This window comes from Alligator mississippiensis, chromosome 6 (assembly GCF_030867095.1).
Source record: "Alligator mississippiensis isolate rAllMis1 chromosome 6, rAllMis1, whole genome shotgun sequence".
NCBI classification, from domain to species: Eukaryota; Metazoa; Chordata; order Crocodylia; family Alligatoridae; genus Alligator; species Alligator mississippiensis.
In genome coordinates this window covers 34,070,267-34,090,989 of record NC_081829.1, presented here as the reverse complement: position 1 = coordinate 34,090,989, position 20,723 = coordinate 34,070,267, and the positions used below count along the sequence as shown (strand labels likewise).

At 44.8% G+C, this 20,723-nt stretch overlaps 1 protein-coding gene across 1 annotated transcript in view; it reads right to left on the bottom strand.

Annotated features, from left to right (window-relative positions):
• Positions 1–20,723, bottom strand: part of LOC102560077 (L-threonine ammonia-lyase) — a 58,983-nt gene that overhangs the window by 20,994 nt on the left and 17,266 nt on the right. Inside the window, exons 3-9 of the mRNA XM_006264413.4 lie at positions 18,492–18,608; positions 17,290–17,531; positions 8,347–8,512; positions 4,776–4,872; positions 3,510–3,585; positions 2,290–2,415; positions 865–1,032 (exon numbers count right to left, since the gene is read on the bottom strand). Coding sequence (XP_006264475.2) covers positions 865–1,032; positions 2,290–2,415; positions 3,510–3,585; positions 4,776–4,872; positions 8,347–8,512; positions 17,290–17,531; positions 18,492–18,608 — 992 coding nt within the window. The remainder of the gene's footprint in view (positions 1–864; positions 1,033–2,289; positions 2,416–3,509; positions 3,586–4,775; positions 4,873–8,346; positions 8,513–17,289; positions 17,532–18,491; positions 18,609–20,723) is intronic.

The following is a 20,723-nucleotide window of genomic DNA, read 5'->3' as shown; positions in this document are numbered from 1 at the left end:
TATCCATAGCTCTGAGTTCCTCTGTAGAGGAAAAGGCTACACTTAATTTTTAAACGTGTACACAGGCCAGGCATTCACCTGTAAGGAGAGAAGTGGCCCTGAACTCTGTACCTTTCCGTACTTCTAATATGCTTTAATAGAAACTCAAGTAACTAGAGGAAAGACAAACAGGGAGTCTGCAGCATTTCAAATAACATTTTTTTCCTCAGAGTTTCCTAGCTAGTCTATAAAACATTCTGGTTTGGCATCTATCAATTTGAACATTTTTGACAGAAAGGTTTCAGAAGTCCAGGGGGGAACTCTGTTCAGCTAGAGAAATTCAAATAAGAAACCTGGACTTTTTTCAGTCAGAAAAACAGACTTTTCAATAAGATTCAGCTTTTCACAAAATCCTGTAAGAGGTTTAGGGTTCATTCTGATGTGCAACGGAAACAAATGTTGAAACTTTGGAAGGTTCCATGAGATGGAATTGTTGGGCTTTAGTCAGCTGTAGAAACTATTACAAGCCTTCAGTTTGTCTCAGAAAAGAATTCGTGCTTTCTCCAACACACACAGAGGCCTTGCCATTTTTAGAAGCAATGAAATTCTACAGTTCACTATATCACATGAGCCATCCAGAGTAGGATATTTGTAGTACCTATTTTACAGGTCACATACCACCATTCACTTTGTAACAGGAAAAGGTTTTCTGAGACAGACTACAATAGCAGAAGATAGATTATCTGAGTTATGTTAGTTACTAAATAAATCCATTTACTTTCAGCTAATACTTAAAGTGCACTAGTCATTGGTTGCATTCAAGAAAACATTGTGTTATCTTCTGAGCAGTGGCCAGCCAGCAGCATCCACATGATTCTGAAGTACCTCACGTCTTCCCGAGCCAATATCTCCAGTAACTTTGTAATATCCCCTGGGCAGTCAGAGAGCAGAAGGGAAAATTTGCACATTCTGTTGTCCAGGGTCAGGGCACGATCTATGCACTGTCGCATCAAAGGCAATTCCAGGTTGCCACTGCATACAGCAATTGCCACTCTGAAAGGGAAGAGCAAACAGGGTCTTTCCTGCTTGCCTGTATAAAGTAAAAACAGAATATTGCAGTTGCCTCAGTAACTGCAGAATATATTACATGTCTAGCAGAGGTTCTTTTGGGACTTTCAAGCTCCCTGTCCCATATCTAGGAGCCTGAAAATGCTGATAGTGTCTCTGCTCCAGAATAGAACATCTAAATCTCAGGAGAGTCATAGCCTGAGACAAGGCAAGCTCCCACCATGCCATGAGAGCAGCTGTGGGAAGGTCTTAGAAATCAGGATCAAATTGTTCCCTTGTGTTTCTGAGAGACTGAACTAAGTGTTTTGAATTTTCTGAAATATAAATCTTCCTGACTCCCTCTCCTATAGAAAACCTTGACAATATCAGTATTCATTCCATACCTTGATCAAAATGTTGGAATTTGCCAGAGTAGAAATTTAAAAATTTAACAAGCCAAAGGTACTGAGAGAGGTACTTGGGGAACTAAGTAACAGTAATAAACATGATGTAATTGTGAGTCGTGCATGACGTGTTTGAAGTGGAACATAAACACTAATGAAGTTTCACTTTGCAGAGAGGACATGTGACTTGTCAAGTCTTGTACCGAATCAATGGCCTGGCTGGAGAAACACAACGCAGACCTCTAGAATCCCAAACCCTGTTTTCTCTTATTCATAGCACACCGCTGCATCTGACTTGCCTTTTCTACAAGCTACTTTGCACCCTAAATACCCAAGGTATGCTTGGCAACAGATATTTTTCTGCTCAGCCTATAAAAATCACTCACAAATTTTGTGCAGCCAGGATCCTACAACACTCCCTCCTCCCCCTCCCACACCTTCCCGGTCTTGTATTCTGGGCTATGTCTTGAGCTTGGGCTCAATCCTATGAAGTAATGATTACAGGGACTTTGATCAAAAAGGCATTTTTGCAATTTATGCACATGCTTAACTTCAAGCCCATAAGTAATTTTGCTGACTATGGGCCAGAGGGCTTAGTACTGAATACTTGGTGTAAATTGCTAGATCTATTAAGCATAATGGAAGGTCTTCAGTGGAGGCTGGCCTCATCCCTCTTTCAGCGAGCTGTCCCCTTTGTCTAGAAGCACTACTCCTTACCAGTGTAGGCGATCTCATGGGCAGAATGAGGGAAAACAACAAACTCTTCTCTGTCTGAGAAGTACGGCACTCTCTCTCTCCCTCTTGGGTGACTTCCCTAATAAGGTCTGTGTTTGTAATTGCTGCTTTGTAGGCACTGTACCTTTTACTCTTTAATTCTGGCAGCTTCCCTGCAACTAAAGCCGCAAGTCCAATGGCCCCTTCTGCATCAATTGTGGCTCGCTCATATTCTAGCAGCCTCAGTATGGCAATGAGAATGTCCTCCTCCCTAAGGCAAAAAGAACGGTGTTAGAACTAGCAAACTGAGGAATGAATACACAAATAAACCTCCCAAAGAGGGTTAGTAATATTATATAATATTAAGGGATCCTGTTTGTCCTGTGGTTGGTTTATCCATCAACCTCAGCATAGTATTACAGGACACTAGGTTGCTGAGCATGAACACAGGTCTTGAACACATGCTGACAAAGATGTCATGGAACTGTTTGCAGAAATATTCATGTCAGTATTCTGGCTGGATAATTCAACTGGATAAGTACTTTCTGTCAGCCAACACTGACCCCATTATTTTGATGGGACATCAGACTAGAGGTGTTCCACTGAGTGTTCAGAATTGCTATATCATATTACTGTATGCTGTCAAAGGGTTGTTTTACAGCAGGAAGGTCATTGAACCTCTCACAGCTGCTTTAAGAGAAGTAGGAATTAACCCTTAACTGGCATAACATGGTATAATTTACCCCAGCTCAGGATCTGTCCCACAATTCATCCTTGGTTTGATCAGAAATGAAGACAACCATTATTACACAGCAGATGTAACAAACTTCAGTTATAAATTCCTGGCAGCCTGCTCTTCATAATAGCAGCCCTGTATTCCCCACACTATTCCTATCATTTCAGCTCTCACCTTTTCTCTTTTGTTTATATGTCTCTTAATGCCCCATTGCTTTCCTATTATGCATGCAGATACTATTTAGGCCACTGAAAGCAAAGTTATGGGATACATTTATTATAAATAGACATTATAATAAACGTAGCTTAATGAACACCAAAGGAGATGGGAAGATAAATGCTACTTAAAGTAACACACAGATATTGACGTAGTTAGTGTTATCTTCCCAAGGGCCTCATCCGACATTTACTGAAATTGGCAGAAACTGCTTTTGCTGTTAGAGTATCTGTTCAAGTTCTAGTCTGAGTCTTCAGTGCCACATAGGCAAAATTCTTAAAAGTTAATAGAACTAGGGACTTATCAGGCTATCAGGAAGACACCTCTGTAGCCCATCTGAAACATACAACATTACATTTAAAACATGCCCATTCAAGGTAACATTGCTGTGTATATTTTCTTTCTTTACTTACCTCACAGTAACAACTTTGTCTACAAGTTTTCCTGTCAACTGGAAAGAATTGGTGCCAAAGCAAGGCCCACTCACATCTGCAGATTTAAGTGACATGTGAAAAAATGAAGCTGGCTGCTTTAGGTATGTCCAAAGCTGTCAAGAGGCCCAGTGTCATTTTGTTTTATGTTGGCTATCAATTGAAATAGAATAAAAACAGTAGCTTGCCATTATGCTGTCTTAAAAATAAATGCTTTCCACACTTGTTAACCTGTTAACACGAAAGAGTAAATATCTGCCCCCAAAGAGTTTATAATGTAAAACTCTATCCATGCATTTAGACCTAGGTACCTGCCCCCCACAGTCATACAGCTTCATCAGCTTCAGTGATGTGACATCCATCAGGTTCTCAATATGTAAAGAGGCATAAACAGAAGTTAAAAATAACATGTTTTTGTTACACAGCAGATTATGTGGTAGCAACACATAAGAAGGGGAGCCTTTACTAAGAAAGGTAAAAAGTTTGGTTTTTGACACCTCTAGTTTGAGAAAATGGTGAGGCTCTCAAGATAGATATGTAAGACAGGGTACAGGGCACACAGAAGAACTGAGGTGAATGAGAAGGAAGGGAAGACCTGTGCAGGCTTACACAGCCATATTTTCAGAGGTGTTTATCATCTGTAACAGTAAACAACATCAAAGTAGTAGGTGCTCTGAAAATGAGATATTCAGCTATTTCTTTGTTTGCTTTTGATACCCAGATTTCTCTGCACATGAAAAAAAATGGTATCTAATTTTCAAGTACTGCTATAGAAGGCAACTCTGATCATTGTTTTATAAAACTAAATACTTAAGCACCAGGTTTTTCTACCCTTACACATCCCAGTGTTTGACCTGGTATACTGTCCCACTGACTTTAGTAGGATAAGGTAATACTAGTTGTCAGTACAGGTGACAAAACTCGGCTCCAAAGAAGAATATTTATATTCCCAAGTCATCATCTGAGCGTGAAAAGAACTAGAAATAATTATTAAAGCAGTGTTGGAGTGTAGTTGTAGGTATGATGATCCACAAAATGTATGAAGAGATAATTTTTGTCATATTTTTTATTGGTTCAACTATATGGCTGGGAGAGAAATTTGAGATGCTTTGGCCACAAAGTACCCTCACTCAGCCCATGTTTATTACTTCATTCAACTAGACCTGACTTAAATTAACTGAAAAAGGAACACCAAGGTGGCAGAAATTCATAACAATGTGATTTTGTTAGTAATTCTCTCTCTCTTACCTCCATAAAACTGATGATTGCTGCAGGCCTGGTCTTTGACAGGTTGGCCTGTCCTTAATGACTGTTGTAGTATAGGGAAACTCTCAGATTCAACACCCTTGGAAAAGGAAAAGAATTGATCATAACTATACTGCTAACATTAGTACAGGAGCCACCAGCACCAAGGAAACAAAATGGAAATTCAAGAAAGGCCTAGGCAAAATGTATTAGGAGAGTTTGATATAATTCTGAAACACATTGCTAATTTAATTTTAATATGCCATTATTCTAAACACATGCTCTCAGGTCCTGGGACTAGGCTCCCACTTTAGTTTACTTCTGAAAAAAGAAGGGGAAGGGCTACATATATATTAAAAAGTGAACAGAAATATTTTCACCAAGTGAAAAAAAAAGCCCAAACCATTGCACAATATCAGGATTTAAATGAAGAAGCACTATAACTGTACAAGAGAAGGAAAAACAATTAATTTCCGTGCTTCAAGGTAAGTAGTAACAAATTAAAGTGCTGCTGTGTCTTCTGTATCAGCATCCCCACACTTGAAAAGGGTAGTGGGGGCACTTGAACTTAAGCTCATTCAACAAGCTTGAGTTCAAGCACCCCTGCCACCATTTTTAAGTGCAGAAATGCTGATACACGAGACACAGGAGGCTGCTGGAGTGCGGCAATTGCCACACTCCAGCAGACTTAATTAATTAAGTTGGCTCCAACATGCTAGAATTTCAGCACATTGGAGCAGCCTTGGCTCTCATGTATAGGCACCCCAAAAGGTCTATATACCACGTACATTCTCAAAATATACCTTAAGGGTGCATATACATATTTGGGGAGGTTAGATTACATTAAAATGGCCACCCAATCTAACTTAGTTTGTCCAGGTGTGGACCTTACACTTAGATCCCTAGTTAGGTCCATTTAAGTGCAAACTATACAGAAGTTCCAGGAAGGTTAGATTAGCTTCCCAGCTCTACTCCCATGAACAAGCCAGCTCCTGAGCCTACCAAACCCCTCTATCCTGCAGGCTGGTCCTGGTGCCAGTTTTATCAGTGTTGACCAATGCTGGGAGCCAAGTAAATGAACATGAACACCACCTGCCCCCCTGAGCCACCACCCAGGCCCCGCTAGCCCCTCTAATCCCTCCCACATATACTCCCTGTTCCCTTGATCCCTTCTGCAGGTCCTGCTTGCCCCCCATCTCCCGATGGACCCCACGCTCCTCTCCCTGCGAGCCTCCCCGCCCATCCTGACTTTTCTTAGATCAGGTAGCCATTTTTAACTCAGTCTAACCTCCCCAAATGTTTATACCCAACCTAAGTGATCCATAGGTCTTGTATTTATCCTCTGCACAGGGAAGGTGAATAACAAATTTTTGTAAATAATACCACATAATTTCAAAGCACTAGCACTCTGGAGATGTTGGGTATAGCTATGCTGACTTAGCACAGCCCCAAGGCACACTGTACTGAGCTGCCATGCCTCAATGCCATCCACACTATCTCTCAAAATGGAAGACACCACTCCTTGTGCATGGTGTTGGATATGTGCCAATAAGCCCTACCAAGGGACAGAGCCTTATGTTGGCTACAAACAGATGTTGCATTTGTCTCAGAATAAAACCATTTTATTCTGGGGCAAAGCGTGATCATTCAGACATCCACGTCTGTTGTCCCAGATCAAACCTGGAAAAGGTTTATGGAATAAAAAAGTGTTAAGAGTTTGTCCTGGGGCACTGCAAGTACATCTGAATGGTTGTCCTGGGATTGCATTACTGAATCAATGTCAGAAAAGCAGCAATGCATTTTGCTGCCTGCCAAACCCTGATAGGAAGGCAATAAGCATTCACACCAATCCCCAGGCATTTCTGTTCTGGAACAAACACAGGCACAACTTGTCCCTGGGCAAGTTCAATATCTGTTCTTACCCTCAGAGCACAGCCAATGCTGCATTAAGGCAGTTGCTCAGCTGCTGATTTGGAAGATAAAGCAGATGCACCATGCCTTGCTACAGTGCTCTGTGGTGCCATTCTGAGGTGGTATAGACCTGCACTTTCTGTTTCTTCATTCCCTTATTATGGTTTCTACTATACTCAGTACACATCTGTATTTTCCTTGGGCCAGGTTCTGAGTTCTTATTTCTAGAGTTTTGGTTACAGCCCAGTAATTGTGTTTATGATAGCATACATCATAAGCACTTCGGAGATGGCTAAAATCACTAGACTTTCTCTCTTTCTCTCTTGCCTGTAAGTAATCCTTAGCCATCCAGACATGCTGCCTGCTATATGTGTTCACAGTTTCAGCAAAGGTTTCCTTATTGTGGACTAGAAAGATTTATTTTGTCTACAATTTTGGTTGAATGTTGTTTAATTAAAAAAATACAGTCTTCAAGGTTGATCTGAGCAGGTTGCTTCTTCCATAAATAAGGATTAAATCCAAAAAATTTCCAGTAAGCAGAGTTTCACAACATCCTGAAACCATTGAGACTTGAACAGTTCTGATTTTAATTACTTTAGTTGACTTTAAAAAAGCTAACAAACAGTGCTCAATGTTGAGAGTCTAGTTAAAAAAGACACAAATATGGAGAGATAGGGGCAGATCCAGAAGGGGTGCAGGGGGTAGTCACATCCCCCTTTCCAATCATGCCATATGAGCAGCAGCTGGGACCTTTTTTTTCAGTCCCCAAAGCAGGTAAGAACTCTGTCCCTTCCTTCCACAAGGCACATACCCTCCCCTTGATTCCTCCCCTTCTCCACCCACCACTGTGCTTGTTCTCACTGTCCTTGACTGACCTGGGGGCAGGAGGGGCTCCAGAGCCAATCCTGCCCTGCTCCAGTTGGGCTGTGCAGAGAGCAGGGCTCAGGCAGGTTCCTTTTCCTGGTTCCCTACAAGCCTAGGATCAGGCACAGGGATGGGGAACTCACTGCCACTGTCTCCAGTCAAGGCTGGCTCCATTTACAACCTAGCTGGAGTGGAGCAGGAGTTGCTCTGGAGCTTCCCTCACCTGCAGGTCAGCAGAGGACAGCAGCAGCAGCAGCAGCAGCAGCAGCAGCAGCAGCAGCAAGATGGGACCGTAGGAAATAGATGGGGAGGAGAGGGAACACGCTCCTAAGCACAGAGGGGTGGGGAGGGGGTGCCAAGAATGGAGGTAGGGAAAGATTCTTGCATGATTTGGGGACTTAAAAAAATTTCCCTAGGTGCTGGATAGTCCCCAGCATGGTCTGCCTGCCTCCAGTGAGGAGGGGCTGGGAGCTGGGGTGCAGCCACCCCTGCAATGCCAGAGGCTGCTTCCTTAACAAAATCCTTGCTGCACCCACTTTTGGTTTTTGGTTTTATTTGAGAGTTTGGTTTTATTTGCCTTAAATGCAAATATGGTACTAAAAAAAACAACAGGTGGCAAAGTAGGCTGCCCAAACTCTGAAACAGAATTCTCCTGTGTGATAAACGTGGGGACAAATAACCTACCTACAGCATATGCATATTCATTGCCAGTATCGTAGCAGAGCACAGTGCCACAGTGAAGTCTCAGAAACAGGAAGATAGTGTCATCAAGGACCAACATCTAAAAGGTGATACTTACAATCACAGAAATGTGTGGGTTCAGATGTTTGAGTGCAGCAGCTGATCCTGCCAGCAAACCACAATGGCCTCCGGCAGGGAAAATCACCGCATCCAGCTTTGGTACCTGCTCATAAATCTCCAGACCCAGGGTACCAAGCCCTGCCAGGTAAATAGCACTATCCTCCCTGCAGAGCAGAAAATGAAGTCATAGCAGAGTTGGGAATTACTCACAGAACAATGGTTCAATCCATTACTTGCAAGATACAATTTACCAGAAAAATCTGTATATTGAAACAAACTACAAGCAGAGTTAGGCTTGAGGCATGCAGTAGTTTACTACTATTGGTCAGATCATTGTATATTTTGCATCAGAATATATTGCAATGATGAACTTTATCAATCCAGACACTTTCTACAGCAGTGCTAAGTGGAAAAGCAAAACAAACTGATGGTACTGCAAGACAGTCCTGTGAGGAGAGATGGGCTCAGATCCTCAGCAAAAATTTCAAAACCACTTTACAGTGTACAGTTAATCTGAAAGCAGCAGATATGATGGTTTCCATACTGGAGACTAAGGACTAAAGTGAAAAATGCTTTGCCAGAAGAATACACTGTGTCTGCTGCCCCAAGTAGGTCTTCAGGCTACTTATCAAGTTACTTTAATAAATATGACTAAGTTGATTCTGTATTGGAACCGCCATCAAATACTTAAGTTCTTGGCAACGTCCAGTATCTATTGCTTTCCTTCCTTAAGCTGCATGTTTTCTAATTCCTCCCACAACCCAAACTGTAAGCAGTGATACAAAATGAAATGCAGCTTTCTCCTTTCCCTCTCTTATTTACAAGTGGAATTTAGTAATCATGCTCATGCAAGGGGAATTTCAGGAAATTGAAGCACTTGTCTCAGAGCCGACCAATACAGCATAAGTCTTTCCACAATCCAGGGCCAATAGCTGATACCTTAACTCTTCCTTGGAACACCTCACTAGGAGGATAAGAGGAGCATTTATTCTGCCAAAGTATTCACTGGTAAAACACTTTAAAATGCAGACCATTTTTAATGACCAGATTAGAAGCCAGCAAGATTTGAATAAAAACTGGTTGATTCAGATATATTTCTAAAGGCCATTTTCATTTTAATCAAAAGAAAAAAAAATTGCAGAATGATAAATCTGTTATGTATATAGGTTATGAAACCATTGAGTGCCTGTGTTCCATATTTACTGACAAATGACTAATCTAGGCAGGGTTACAGAACCAGTAATCTCATATCCCACCACCACATTTATGCATTAAATTTGTGTCTGGTAGCAAAGGGCTACTTTTATTCATTGGTATTAGGGTTGCAGAAGTACTGAAAGACCTAGCATATATCATAGTTCATGGCAGAAGGCAAAAATGACTCAATAACCCCAAAGAGAAGAGACCATAAAAAAGTAAGAGCCTAGGGACAGACATTACACATAAACCAATATAAGTGATCATAAACTGGTTTAAACCTGTAACAGAATAGATGTTCAGTGCACATAAACCAGTTTCAATATGGCTGAAACCAGTTTGAGATAAACCTGGTTGAATGTAGTAACAGACTTAATTGATTTGGGTCAAACTGGTTTATACAATGTCTGTCCCAAACCCCTTCCTGGTTTAAACCAGAGTCCTACAGCATCCCAGCATACTCTCTGGGCTAGGCTCTCTGCTCTCCCCACCCCTCTGCTCCCCAGCTGGAGCAGGGACAGGTAGGGGTGGGGGCTTGGCCAGAGAGGGGTTTAATTCCCCCCTCCCTGTCACACTGGCAGGCACCTGAGCCAAGTCTGCCAGGCCTGCTGCAGCAGTGGGGCACCATGGCCCCTGAGGCAGAGGGGGGCAGGGAAGAGGTTAGTCTCCCTTCTACCCCCACTGCCAGCCGGGTCTGCCCATAATTGTCACTGCGCTTATTCCCTGCGGCGAAATAAGCCCCCCGCTGTCTCCTCCGCTGGATGCTGGAAGGAGGGGGAATAACCCCCATCCCTGCTCCCCCCCACAAGGGGCCCTGCTGGGGGAGCCTGTGATCATGATCCAGGGCTGCCCCAGCACTAGTGATAACTTAAGGCACAATGGCATCTAATACATGACCTACAATTGTGCCTCCTGCCATACATGTATAGCATGGCAGGAGGCACAATTGTGGGATCACACGTTAGATCCCATTTCACTTTACCTGCACATGTAGAGGGGGACCCTTATTTGTGCACTTAACCAGGGAATTGTGTAATACATGTAATGTGTAGAGGGGGCCTCCGACTTTCTTTGCTAACAATTAGAAAGACTCTAGTCCACTTATAAACCTTCTGCAGTAATGTATTACATTTTCATTCACAATAGCACTGGTAAGTTTTTCTACCATTAAAACATCAGCTAAAAGACAAATGAGTAGCACTTTCACTTCTCAGGTTGCATACATTATAAACCCAGTTTCAAAATAAGGATTATTTAAAAGAACATGTAAATGCCACATCTGAGGGTGTGTACAGAAGTTGTTTTTCTTGCTATTTAAAGTGGTTTTTGACTGTGAATGAACAGAAATGCATAGCTTTACAAAACTTTAAAATGGGTACAGTGCTTTAAATTAACCCTTGTTAAATGAGGTATTAAATTTGAAACACTGTATTTTACAGCACTTTAGCAACCTACAGCATTTTAAATAAGTTCTGTATGCTGGTCAAATTTCTGACCAGTGGAGAAGCCCCAGGGGGCTGCAGAGCATCCCTTGCCTCCTAGCCTTGGAAAGTTCAGGGAAGCTCAGTGGCTCCCCCCTTCCTCCAGCACTGCACTTGTCAGGCATCTCCAGATGAGCGCGCACATGCCTCTTGCTCCACCTCAAACCCCTTTGCCCCCATGCAAAAGGCACACGCAGGAACGAAAAAATGTTCCCCACACTGCAAGTTAGCAGCGTGGGGAGAAAATTAGACCCCAGGTCTAAAAGAACCACTCCGCAATAGAGCGGAGCAAGGCACTGTTCAAGACCGTGCCCAGAGCCAGTCCTCCAAGAGGTTTTGGCCAGAGCGTCTCTTTGGTGTTCTTGCTGCCCTTGGCACTGTCCAAGGTAAGTTGGGGGGCAGGTTTCATGGGTGCGGGTGGGTGAGAGGTGGCAGGGGGATGTGGGGGGCGTATGGGGAGTGGCAGGGAAGAGCTGGTATAGGAAGGGCCCGGCCGGGTGGCAGGACCCAGCGCAGCATGCCTCGCCAGTTCCTGCGTGCCTCGCCAGGTCCTGTCACCATGGGCCGGGCCCCAGGGCTGGCTCCCACCTCTGCCGCGCTGGGTCCTGCTGCCATGAGACCAGCCCGGCTGGGGGGCAGGAACGGCCCTAGGGCCGGCAGGACTTGGCCTGACTCAGCGCATGGTCCCCCGCTGCTGCTGTTAAAAGTTAGTTATGGGCCCTGGGTAGGGGGCTGGGGCCCTCCAGGGTGGAGCTGGGACCCTGAGGGAGCACCCTCCAGGGTGCCTGGGACCCTGGGCAAGGGGGCTGGAACCCTGTGGGGGATAGGGGCTGTGGCCCTCCAGGGAGGAGCTGGGACACTGGGCGGGGGGGCATTCCATGTGCTGGGGGTGGGGCTGCACCCTATGGGGGCCAGGGGACCCACCCCTCCTGAGCAGCCCCCCCACAAGGTCCCCCACACCCACAGTCCCCCCAACAATTGCCCCACTCCTACCCACAGACCAACCCACATTCCTCCCCACCCACCCACCCGCCTTCCCCCATACCCCTTCTCACCCCCTTTCTGCAAACACCACATCCCCCCATCACATACCCATCATGTGTGAAGAAAACCAAAAGCACACATCAACACATATAGGTATTTAGAATGTATTTTTTCATGATGATAGAGATACTGGTAGGTTTCAAAATTGCTTTAACATTGTAAATATACCAATAAAGCATTACCCAACTTATCACTGTCCCTCTCTCTCTCTAGATATGTGTGTGTGTGTGTAGAGTGGTTTTTTATTTTAACTGTGGAAGAACATGGATTTTGGGGTAGTTTTAAAAATGGATTTGGGATGCTGCTGCAGTACTCCAGCTGGCACAAGGGGTAGTGTCTCCAGGTATCATTTGGCTGAGCCCCAGAAGCTCCAGAGAGTGAGTAGCCCTGAGCTGCTTGCCAGGGCAGCTTTTTGTATGGATGGGGCCAAGACAGGGCAGCTTTTTATACTGCTGGGGCAGCACAGGTGCTGGCCCCAGGCTCTAATTCCCTCTGGCTGCAGATCCAGAAGAAGCCAGGAAGGATTATTTTGCTCCTAGTGGCACAATTTGCTCCACAACAAAGTGCATGTCCAAGCACATGCACTAAGGCAAAAAGCCCCGGCTCAAATTTGCACCGCTTCTACTTGAGCTGCTGCAAGCGCACGTGTTTGCATGTGTGGATGCGCCCATCATGTTTAAGAGCACTGTAACTTTATAGTGCTATAAAAAGTTCTCTAGGGAGCACAGACACAAGTTACAGAAAACATTACATTTTGAAACATCTTCATTTGATACTTCATGCAATGAGAGGTCAGATTTTCAGTCATTTTTTAAGCTGTCTGCAGCCATGCACTTGTGTTTAGTCAGAGCTATAAACTGCGTTCTGTGGCCAGACTGAGCAAAAACTGTCACTCGTGTGCACAAAATGATAGTGTTGTAAAACATGCATTGAGCACTTCTGTATACAACCTGAATGCTCAAATTAGCACTTGTATTGTAAACATGTAATGGCCTTTTTAACTGTCAGTTTAACCAGAATTTTCCCCCTCTTAATTAGGAAGAATAAATCTAAATGGAAAGAAAAGGAAGGGAAAGGTTATGGATACTGGTCAGAGGAAAAGGTGAAGATCCCCTTGCATCTCTTGTATCATTCTAAACCTTACACCTGGCCTATCATTCTTTACACCTGGCCTGTCCAATGACCTTAAACAGATCATCAAGCCCATAGGCAGAGGGAGAAAAAATTTTATGGGGGATCTGTGTGTGTGTGCATGTCTGCCCCCCAGCAGGTAAGTCTGTGGGGGAAGGGCCATGGGGTGGGGGTAGAGAGTGAAGCTTGGGCAGGGGCTCCAGCTGGGGCTGGGGCAGGCCCTGCACAGCTGCAGTGGCGTGTGTGATGGAGCTGTGAGTGGCTTGTCTGGGGGGCGCCCGGCATGGGGAGGGGGTATCAGCTCCCACCACCGCATGCACACCAGGAGGCATGGGGGCATGTGCCTGGGATCTGTGTGGAGTAAGACAGGCTGCTGCTAAGGGCTGGGGTCAGGGCTGTGCCAGGCACTTCTTGGCAGGGGCTGGGCCGCACTGTACTTAGGGCAGCCAGCGCTGGGAGGGAGGGTTGGGGGGACTACAGCAAACGTTGGGGTGGCTGCAGCCCCCCTGTAGCACCTCTCCCAGTACCTCCACTGCCCACCCCAAGCTCAGTGTAGCCCATCCCCACCCTGCTGGTAAGAGCTCAACACCACCCTGGTCCCATCCCACAGTGGCAGCCCAGCCCACCTGCACAACTCTGGGTGCAGATGCTCCCCATGCCTCCCAGGGGAGGGATGCACTTAGCAGCAGGAGCTGTGCCCCCCAGATAAGTCACTCATGGCTTGTCCTGTGTCCCACCCCAGCTGTGCAGGGCCTGTCCCAGCTCCAGCCCCACTCCCTCCCTCACTGCTGCATGCATGCCCCTCCCCACCACTGCTGCAGCCACTGGAAACCTGCAGCCAGGCTGCCTTGCAGCCCTACTGCCACCTCACGTTTGGCAGGGCTAAGCCCTGTTAGCCCCCCACTTCCACCACCTATGATCAAGCCTCATTTTATAACCATGCTTAGATCGTTCAAATATTTCAATCAAGTTTACCTCTTAATCACCTTCTCTCAAGTCAGAGTCCCAGTTTTGTCAATCATTCCTCATATGTAACACCCTTCATTTCAGACTGCTTGAACTTGTATTTGAGCATAACTTGCATAAAAGGAACTTTTCCACCCAGGGAAAGCTATAACATCTTTTTATTCTCCTGTGCATTATGAATTTTCATTTCTGCCTGTGAGAAATGTTACAATCTGTGCTTTCTTCTTTGCCTGAGGAAGGGTGCATGAACCCAAAAGCTTGCAAATAAAGAATTTTTTTGCGACCATTTAGTTGGTTTAATAAAAGATATCACCTCTGCCAAAAGTTCTGCATACCCTTCATTTCATTAATCTTTCTTGCTCTGTCGACATAGGGTTAACTATGTTCTTCTCCAAGCACAGTGATCAAAACTGAAAAGAATGTGTCAACTCTACTAAAATATACAGTGATTTGGTATAATAAACTTGGACACAAGCTAACATGTTATTAGTTTTCTATACTGATGAATACTACAGCTGTGCCAAGCTTCAGTCCCTGATTTGATTCAGCAGAGATTCGGCCCAATTTGGTGGCTGAATCTCTGAATCCAAATTGAATCAGAGGACCCTTTAATTTCTCTGAATTGAATTGGAACCCTCCAAATAAATTTGGAAAGATTCAGCAATTTAGACATAGAAACAGCTTTAAATGCTTTTTCTACATACCTCTAGGTAGCAGGTGGCTTGTGAATGCTGTAATGCTGGGGCACATGGAGTGTCCTACAGAAGTGTGGGGGGGCTCCCCAGCGTGCTTTCAGCAGGCCCAGTAGTGGACCAGAAGCACTTCCAGTCCACTTCCGGGTCCACCAGGGAGTGCACTGGGGGCCCCCCTGGCACTCCCCCTGACTTGGCAACGGGTGACTCCTGGGTCTGGGGGCACCCGTGGTCCCCCTGTGGCTGACTGCTGAGCCGGGAGGGTGCGGGTGGACCCGGAAGTTGACTGGAAGTACTTTCGGTCCACTTCCGGGTTCACCACCAAGCACGCAGTGGGGCCCCCTGTGCTCCTGTGGGATGTTCAGTCTGGCCCAGCATTTACAAGTCATGCTGGTACCTCAAGGTATGTAGAAAAAACTTTTAAAGCTGTGTCTATATCCGAATCGCCGATTCTCCAAATCAGCATTGTATCTTCAGATTCGGATTTGGCCAAATCGAACAGGGACAGTGATCTGAATCAATTAATTGAATCTCTGTCCCTAATTTAGGCTGAATCCCAATCCAAATCTGAATCAAATAGGGCCCGCTTCGCACACCTCTAATGAATACTGGACTGAAAATTCAAATGGAAAGTATTTCAAGACATCCAGACCTTTTCCCTTGCCACATTACATACTTCAGGGCCCTGTATATTGTACTAACCTTTTATTATCACCTAATATGTTATGAGCCTGACTAAACAAGTTCCTTCATAACTCAGCCCAGCTAGTAGTTGGCATGGTGGAAGTTTAAAAAAAAAGGAAAAGGAAGCGCCTGTCCAAGCAATGTTACCCAACTAATACGGTTACTGCTAGTGCTCTCAAACCACTCCAAGATATCAAGGTCCAATGACTGCTGGTATACTAGTATAGACCTACCTAACAGGAAGCGGAGGTGCAGACATTCTTGTTCTTCAGCTACCTTATTTCTTAGGTTACCACTTAGAGCCAACACATCTCCTTCTTACAACAGGGTTGGGTTTTCCCCTTATTTGTCTGTTGTGTCAGCAGTTTCTCTATGGAGTGTATACTACAAGGCCTCAGAGATGTATCAACAAGGATCTATGCCCTGAGCACTAATAGCCAGTAGGGATCAGGCTGGCAGCAGTGGCTGGGCTGGCAGCAGTACTGGGTGCCATTCTTGTGCCCCCTCTAAACTACTGCAAGGCCTGCAGTTTCCCAGCTAACCACCTCCTGATCCCAGCATTGTTTTGGTTCCACATTCTAGTTGTATCCAGTTTACAGCCTGTAGGCCACATCCAGCTTGCAGGGCTGGACTATAGAACTCACTGGTCCGACAGAGGTGTCAGGAATTTGGGGATGGGGCCTACCACCAAAATCCAGGTCATGGAGTGGTGGTAACAGGGCACATGTTGGCAACAAGGCAGGTGAGCAACAGCTGGGTTAAGCCTCACCCTGGCCACCTGCCCCACTGCCACTGCTTCTCCTGCTGCATGCAGAGTTGGCCCATGAGAAGCCCCATGGTCTGGATCCTAGGCCCTTATAAGCCACAGCAGGTTATTATAGCATTGGCCAGAATCCATTTAATGATAGGTCTTAGCCTGTGAGTGAAGACACCCAACCCATTCACACTGGTAGAATATTTATAATGGTGTAATGTGCAGAGGACACACCATATGAAAGCTTATGGCACTGTAGGTCACCCTACTCCAGGGTAAAGTTACCCCTGAAAAAGGCAAAAAATATACACTGGTATGTGTCTTGTGTGCATACCCAATGGCCATAGGTAAGCTAACGGATTGTGCGTCTCTAGGACTAGAGTCCCCCTGGCTGTATCTCCAGAGACAAATGCAGCCTAGCAAGCTCCTGCAGCTCTCCAAATTGTGAAGTTGAAGTGAAGCTTGTAATCAAGAACAGTGCAGTGAATAGTCTGAACAGGAGTCTTTTGGCCCAGTTTAAGAACTGTAATGGATCTGAAACTGTTTAGAGAAATCATTCAGTTTTTTTTCCATTTCCAAGGATGTCACCTACATTTAGACAGTGCTTTATAAGTGATTCATTTTAATATCCTATCATTTTCATATTCAGTAGTTAGTTTTGTACAACTGCTGGAAGTTGTCTACACTATTTCTATAGGCAGCAGGGCAATGATGAGGGATAAACAGGTTTGAGTTCTGCTTTGAACCATTCTAAAAACTCAAGTAGCCATAGCCAATAAATGTGGTATATCTGGGAAGAAAACCTTGGAAATACACCACAAAGATCCATGGTTTGCACTTGAAAATGCACATCAGTCTAAATTTGGACCAACCTCTCAGGAAACTCAGGGAAATGTTTGATAAGCCAGGGTCGAGGTCTGAGTTTGTGCACATACATAAAGAAAATGAGTTGTTGCAGAGCTTCACATTTGTCTAAAAAAACTGCCACTTACTCTTCAAGGTACAAATAGCCATTCTCTTGTGACAGCCTTCTTGCATGCATCTGGGAATCCTTGGCTGTAGTGCCATAGGAAATAACCATGGCACCATAATCACGGCACATTTTCACTCTGGCTAGAGAGGTGCTGGTAGACATGATGACAAACACTGGAATGTGGAGTTCTGAAGCATGGTATGCAACTGCCATACAAAAGTTACTGTCGGAGGCCACGATCACACCATTTCTCTGCTGATCCTGCAAAATATGTTCGCTTATGCTAGATTATGGAGTACTGAAAGTAACAGTTTGTCCAAATAAGCACAGATTTATTGAAAGTTTCTGAGGGATCGTTTTAGTCTTCAAACTTCCCTATCCTAGTCCTCTTTCCCACTTCAGATGATCAATCTATGACAAAGATTATGCATTTCACTGTAAAATTTCTTAAGTGAAATCTCACATTTAAAAATTCCTGGAGCCAATCTTTCTCTCATTTTAATCAACTGAATAGCTCTCACTGACTGTAATAGATATAGGATCTGGTCTCTTTTTCTGGTCACAGGAAAAAAAAATCATTGTACTTCTCTGCTTCACATTCCTATGTGAATGACTCTCCCAAAGGTGTAGGAAGAAACAATCTCAGAGGTGCAGGATACTAGGCCAAATAGTATTATTAGTTCTACAAAGAGATAACATATACTATTTACAAGAGAGACAAAACCAGTTATTCAAGTGCTACTGGAATTCCTTACAAAACTATTTACCAGTTCATTAATCCACAAAACTACTCACTCATCTGCCTTTAATATGGGCTTTGTCATTGCTCAGTTTGTTGTCTCAGCATATCTGGGGAAACACAGCAGTATATAATATCCAAAGTTAATTCATTTCAGTATCAGGGTAAGTCCTGAAGTCTGCACTCTTCTAACCTTTCCTTCAATTATTTCTCTCAAGACTGCACAAAAAATATCCCACTGATTCACCAAATGTAAAAGATATGTAACAAAATATATTTATAAGTGTCTCTGCTGCTCAGCACAGCAGTATCTGAGTGCTGTGCCAAGCATATTTCCTCAATGAAGAAATGCAGGAAGTCTTTGGGAGGTACAGGTAAGAGGCCAAATCGTCCTTAATTTGGCAGCTTCCTACTGCATTTAGGTCAAGCAAGTTTAATTTCTATTTATTTATTTATTTTTGTTCTTTGATAATTTGTCCAACCTGTGGTAGTGATGACAGAAGGTAGAGGACACCCCGTTCCTTTACAGATCCTGTGTACTGGAGGAACTCTTTCTTTAAGTAGATGTCCATTCCATACTGCTTTGAAAGCCTAGAATACTGAAAGAGAAGAATAAGATCATTATTTTTCTGTAATATTTTAGATGCCTGAAGTACATGTCAGTATTCTGATTGGTTTTACAGAGCAAAGCCATTATTTTAAAAATATATTTCCATATAGAAAGAACACATGACAGCTTTGGATAATTTAAGAGACTCCTGTGAATTATGCAGATCATCCCAAACAGGTGTAAATAAAATGTTTACACTGCATCACCAAGCTTTCTGTATTTTACAGCAAAAACGAATGCAGGAGAATTAATTACAAGAAAAATTATTAGTTCTAATAGTTTACTTTCTTTTATACAGCCATGTTGCTTAGATACCACGAGTACAATTGCATTGGCCTCCAAGATGGAACCAGAACAGTTTAGAAACCATTATAAAGTTCAATGTCTCAGCACTTGCCAGAACTAGAAAACAGACTGGATCTAGATCCCCGGAATGCTGGTTATTTCTCAGTTCTAGTGGTATGATAACTCTGGAGTCAAAACCTACTGTGTCATGCCTGTGAGCTGGTCACTGATCCAGAATGAATATTGCTCATTTTACCCTTAAACTCATGTAACTTTCAAGAAGAAATTCAACATTTGAGGAGAGAGGGAAATAAGGATAAGAAAACAATTTCCTTCACAGTCCTGCTTCAAACTGTTCAAAGGAGTAGAAAGCCCTGGACTTAAATCAGTAATTCCTAACATTTTTAGTAGAGATAACCAATACATTGGTCCCATATCAGACCAGCACTTGAGAGTAATGGCAATCCGCTTTTTTTGGCTGATGTGACTGATAACATGGCCAATAAATGTTCTGTGCATGTGCACAGCCACAGCTTGGCATGCAGGTGGCCAGGAGTGCAGCCTGGCAGTGTGGAGAGCACCTGGCTCTGGCTGGTAAGTCTGTTGTGGGGGAAGGGGTGGGGAGAGGGAAGGGGTGGGGGGGCAGATCAAGGCCTCCGCGGTGAGGGAGGCAGTGGGGCTGGCACTGGGGCTGAGGCAGGGGCTGCCCAGCCAGGGTGGGGCAGGGCACAGGATGGAGCTGCAGCTCATCTAGTGGTGCAGGGATGGAGGGATGGCTCCTGCCACTGCATGCACCCCAGGAGGACACGAGGGGGTGGGGGCGTGTACCCCCTGGATCTGTGCATAGGGTAGGCCGGGCTGCCACTGTGGGCTGGGGCCGGGGCTGCACTTGGGGTGGGCAGTGGCAGTGCTGGGAGGGGGCATTACAGGGGCTGCAGCCACCCAAAATTCACCATAGCCCTGCTCTCAGCACTGCTGCTGTGTGCCCCAAGCGCAGTCCAGACCAGCCCCCCACTAGGAAGAGCCCGGTGAGACCCTGGCCCCAGTCTGCAGTGGCAGCCCACCCTCACCCTGTGTGCAGATCTGGGGGGCACATGCCCCCCATGCCCTCCCAGGGGTGCATTCAGCAGCAGAAGCTGCCCCCCCATATCTCCCAGATGAGCTGCAGCTCCGTTCTGTGCCCTGCCCCACACTAGCTGGGCAGTGCCTATCCTGCCCCAGTGCTACTCCCTCCCTTACCCGGGGGCCTCGATTTGCCACTCCCCCCACACCCCTTCTCTTCCTCTCCCCTTCCCTCCCCCTACCCTTTCCCCCACAACAGACTTACCAGCCAGTCACTGCTCTCCACACTGCAGGACTGCATATTGGAAATCGGATCAGTATTGGCTGATATGGCTTGTTAAAAATCGGCTATTAGTATTGGCTCAAAAAATCTCTATTGGTGCACCCTTAATTTTTAGACTCGAGGCATCTCTCAACAGATTTGAGGCACGCCTCAGAAAATGTCAGCTTTTGGTTTTCACTTGTTTTTCTGGCTACATAAAAATAATAGATCAATTCTTACTGCAAAGAACTCAGAATGACCACAACAGGTCAGAATGTTTTTAACACTATGGATTCCCAAGTGAACATTCTGGGTTGATCTTGTGAATCATGTTTGCACACCTAACAGCACTAACATTGCATGACACCCAGCGGCACCCCTGAAAGGATATTAAGGCCCCTGAAGGTGTTGAGAATCACTGGCTTAGATGTTTTAGAAGGCAATGTCCACATGATGTGGTCACAGGTACATAAATTTGCAGTTTAGCATATTCTT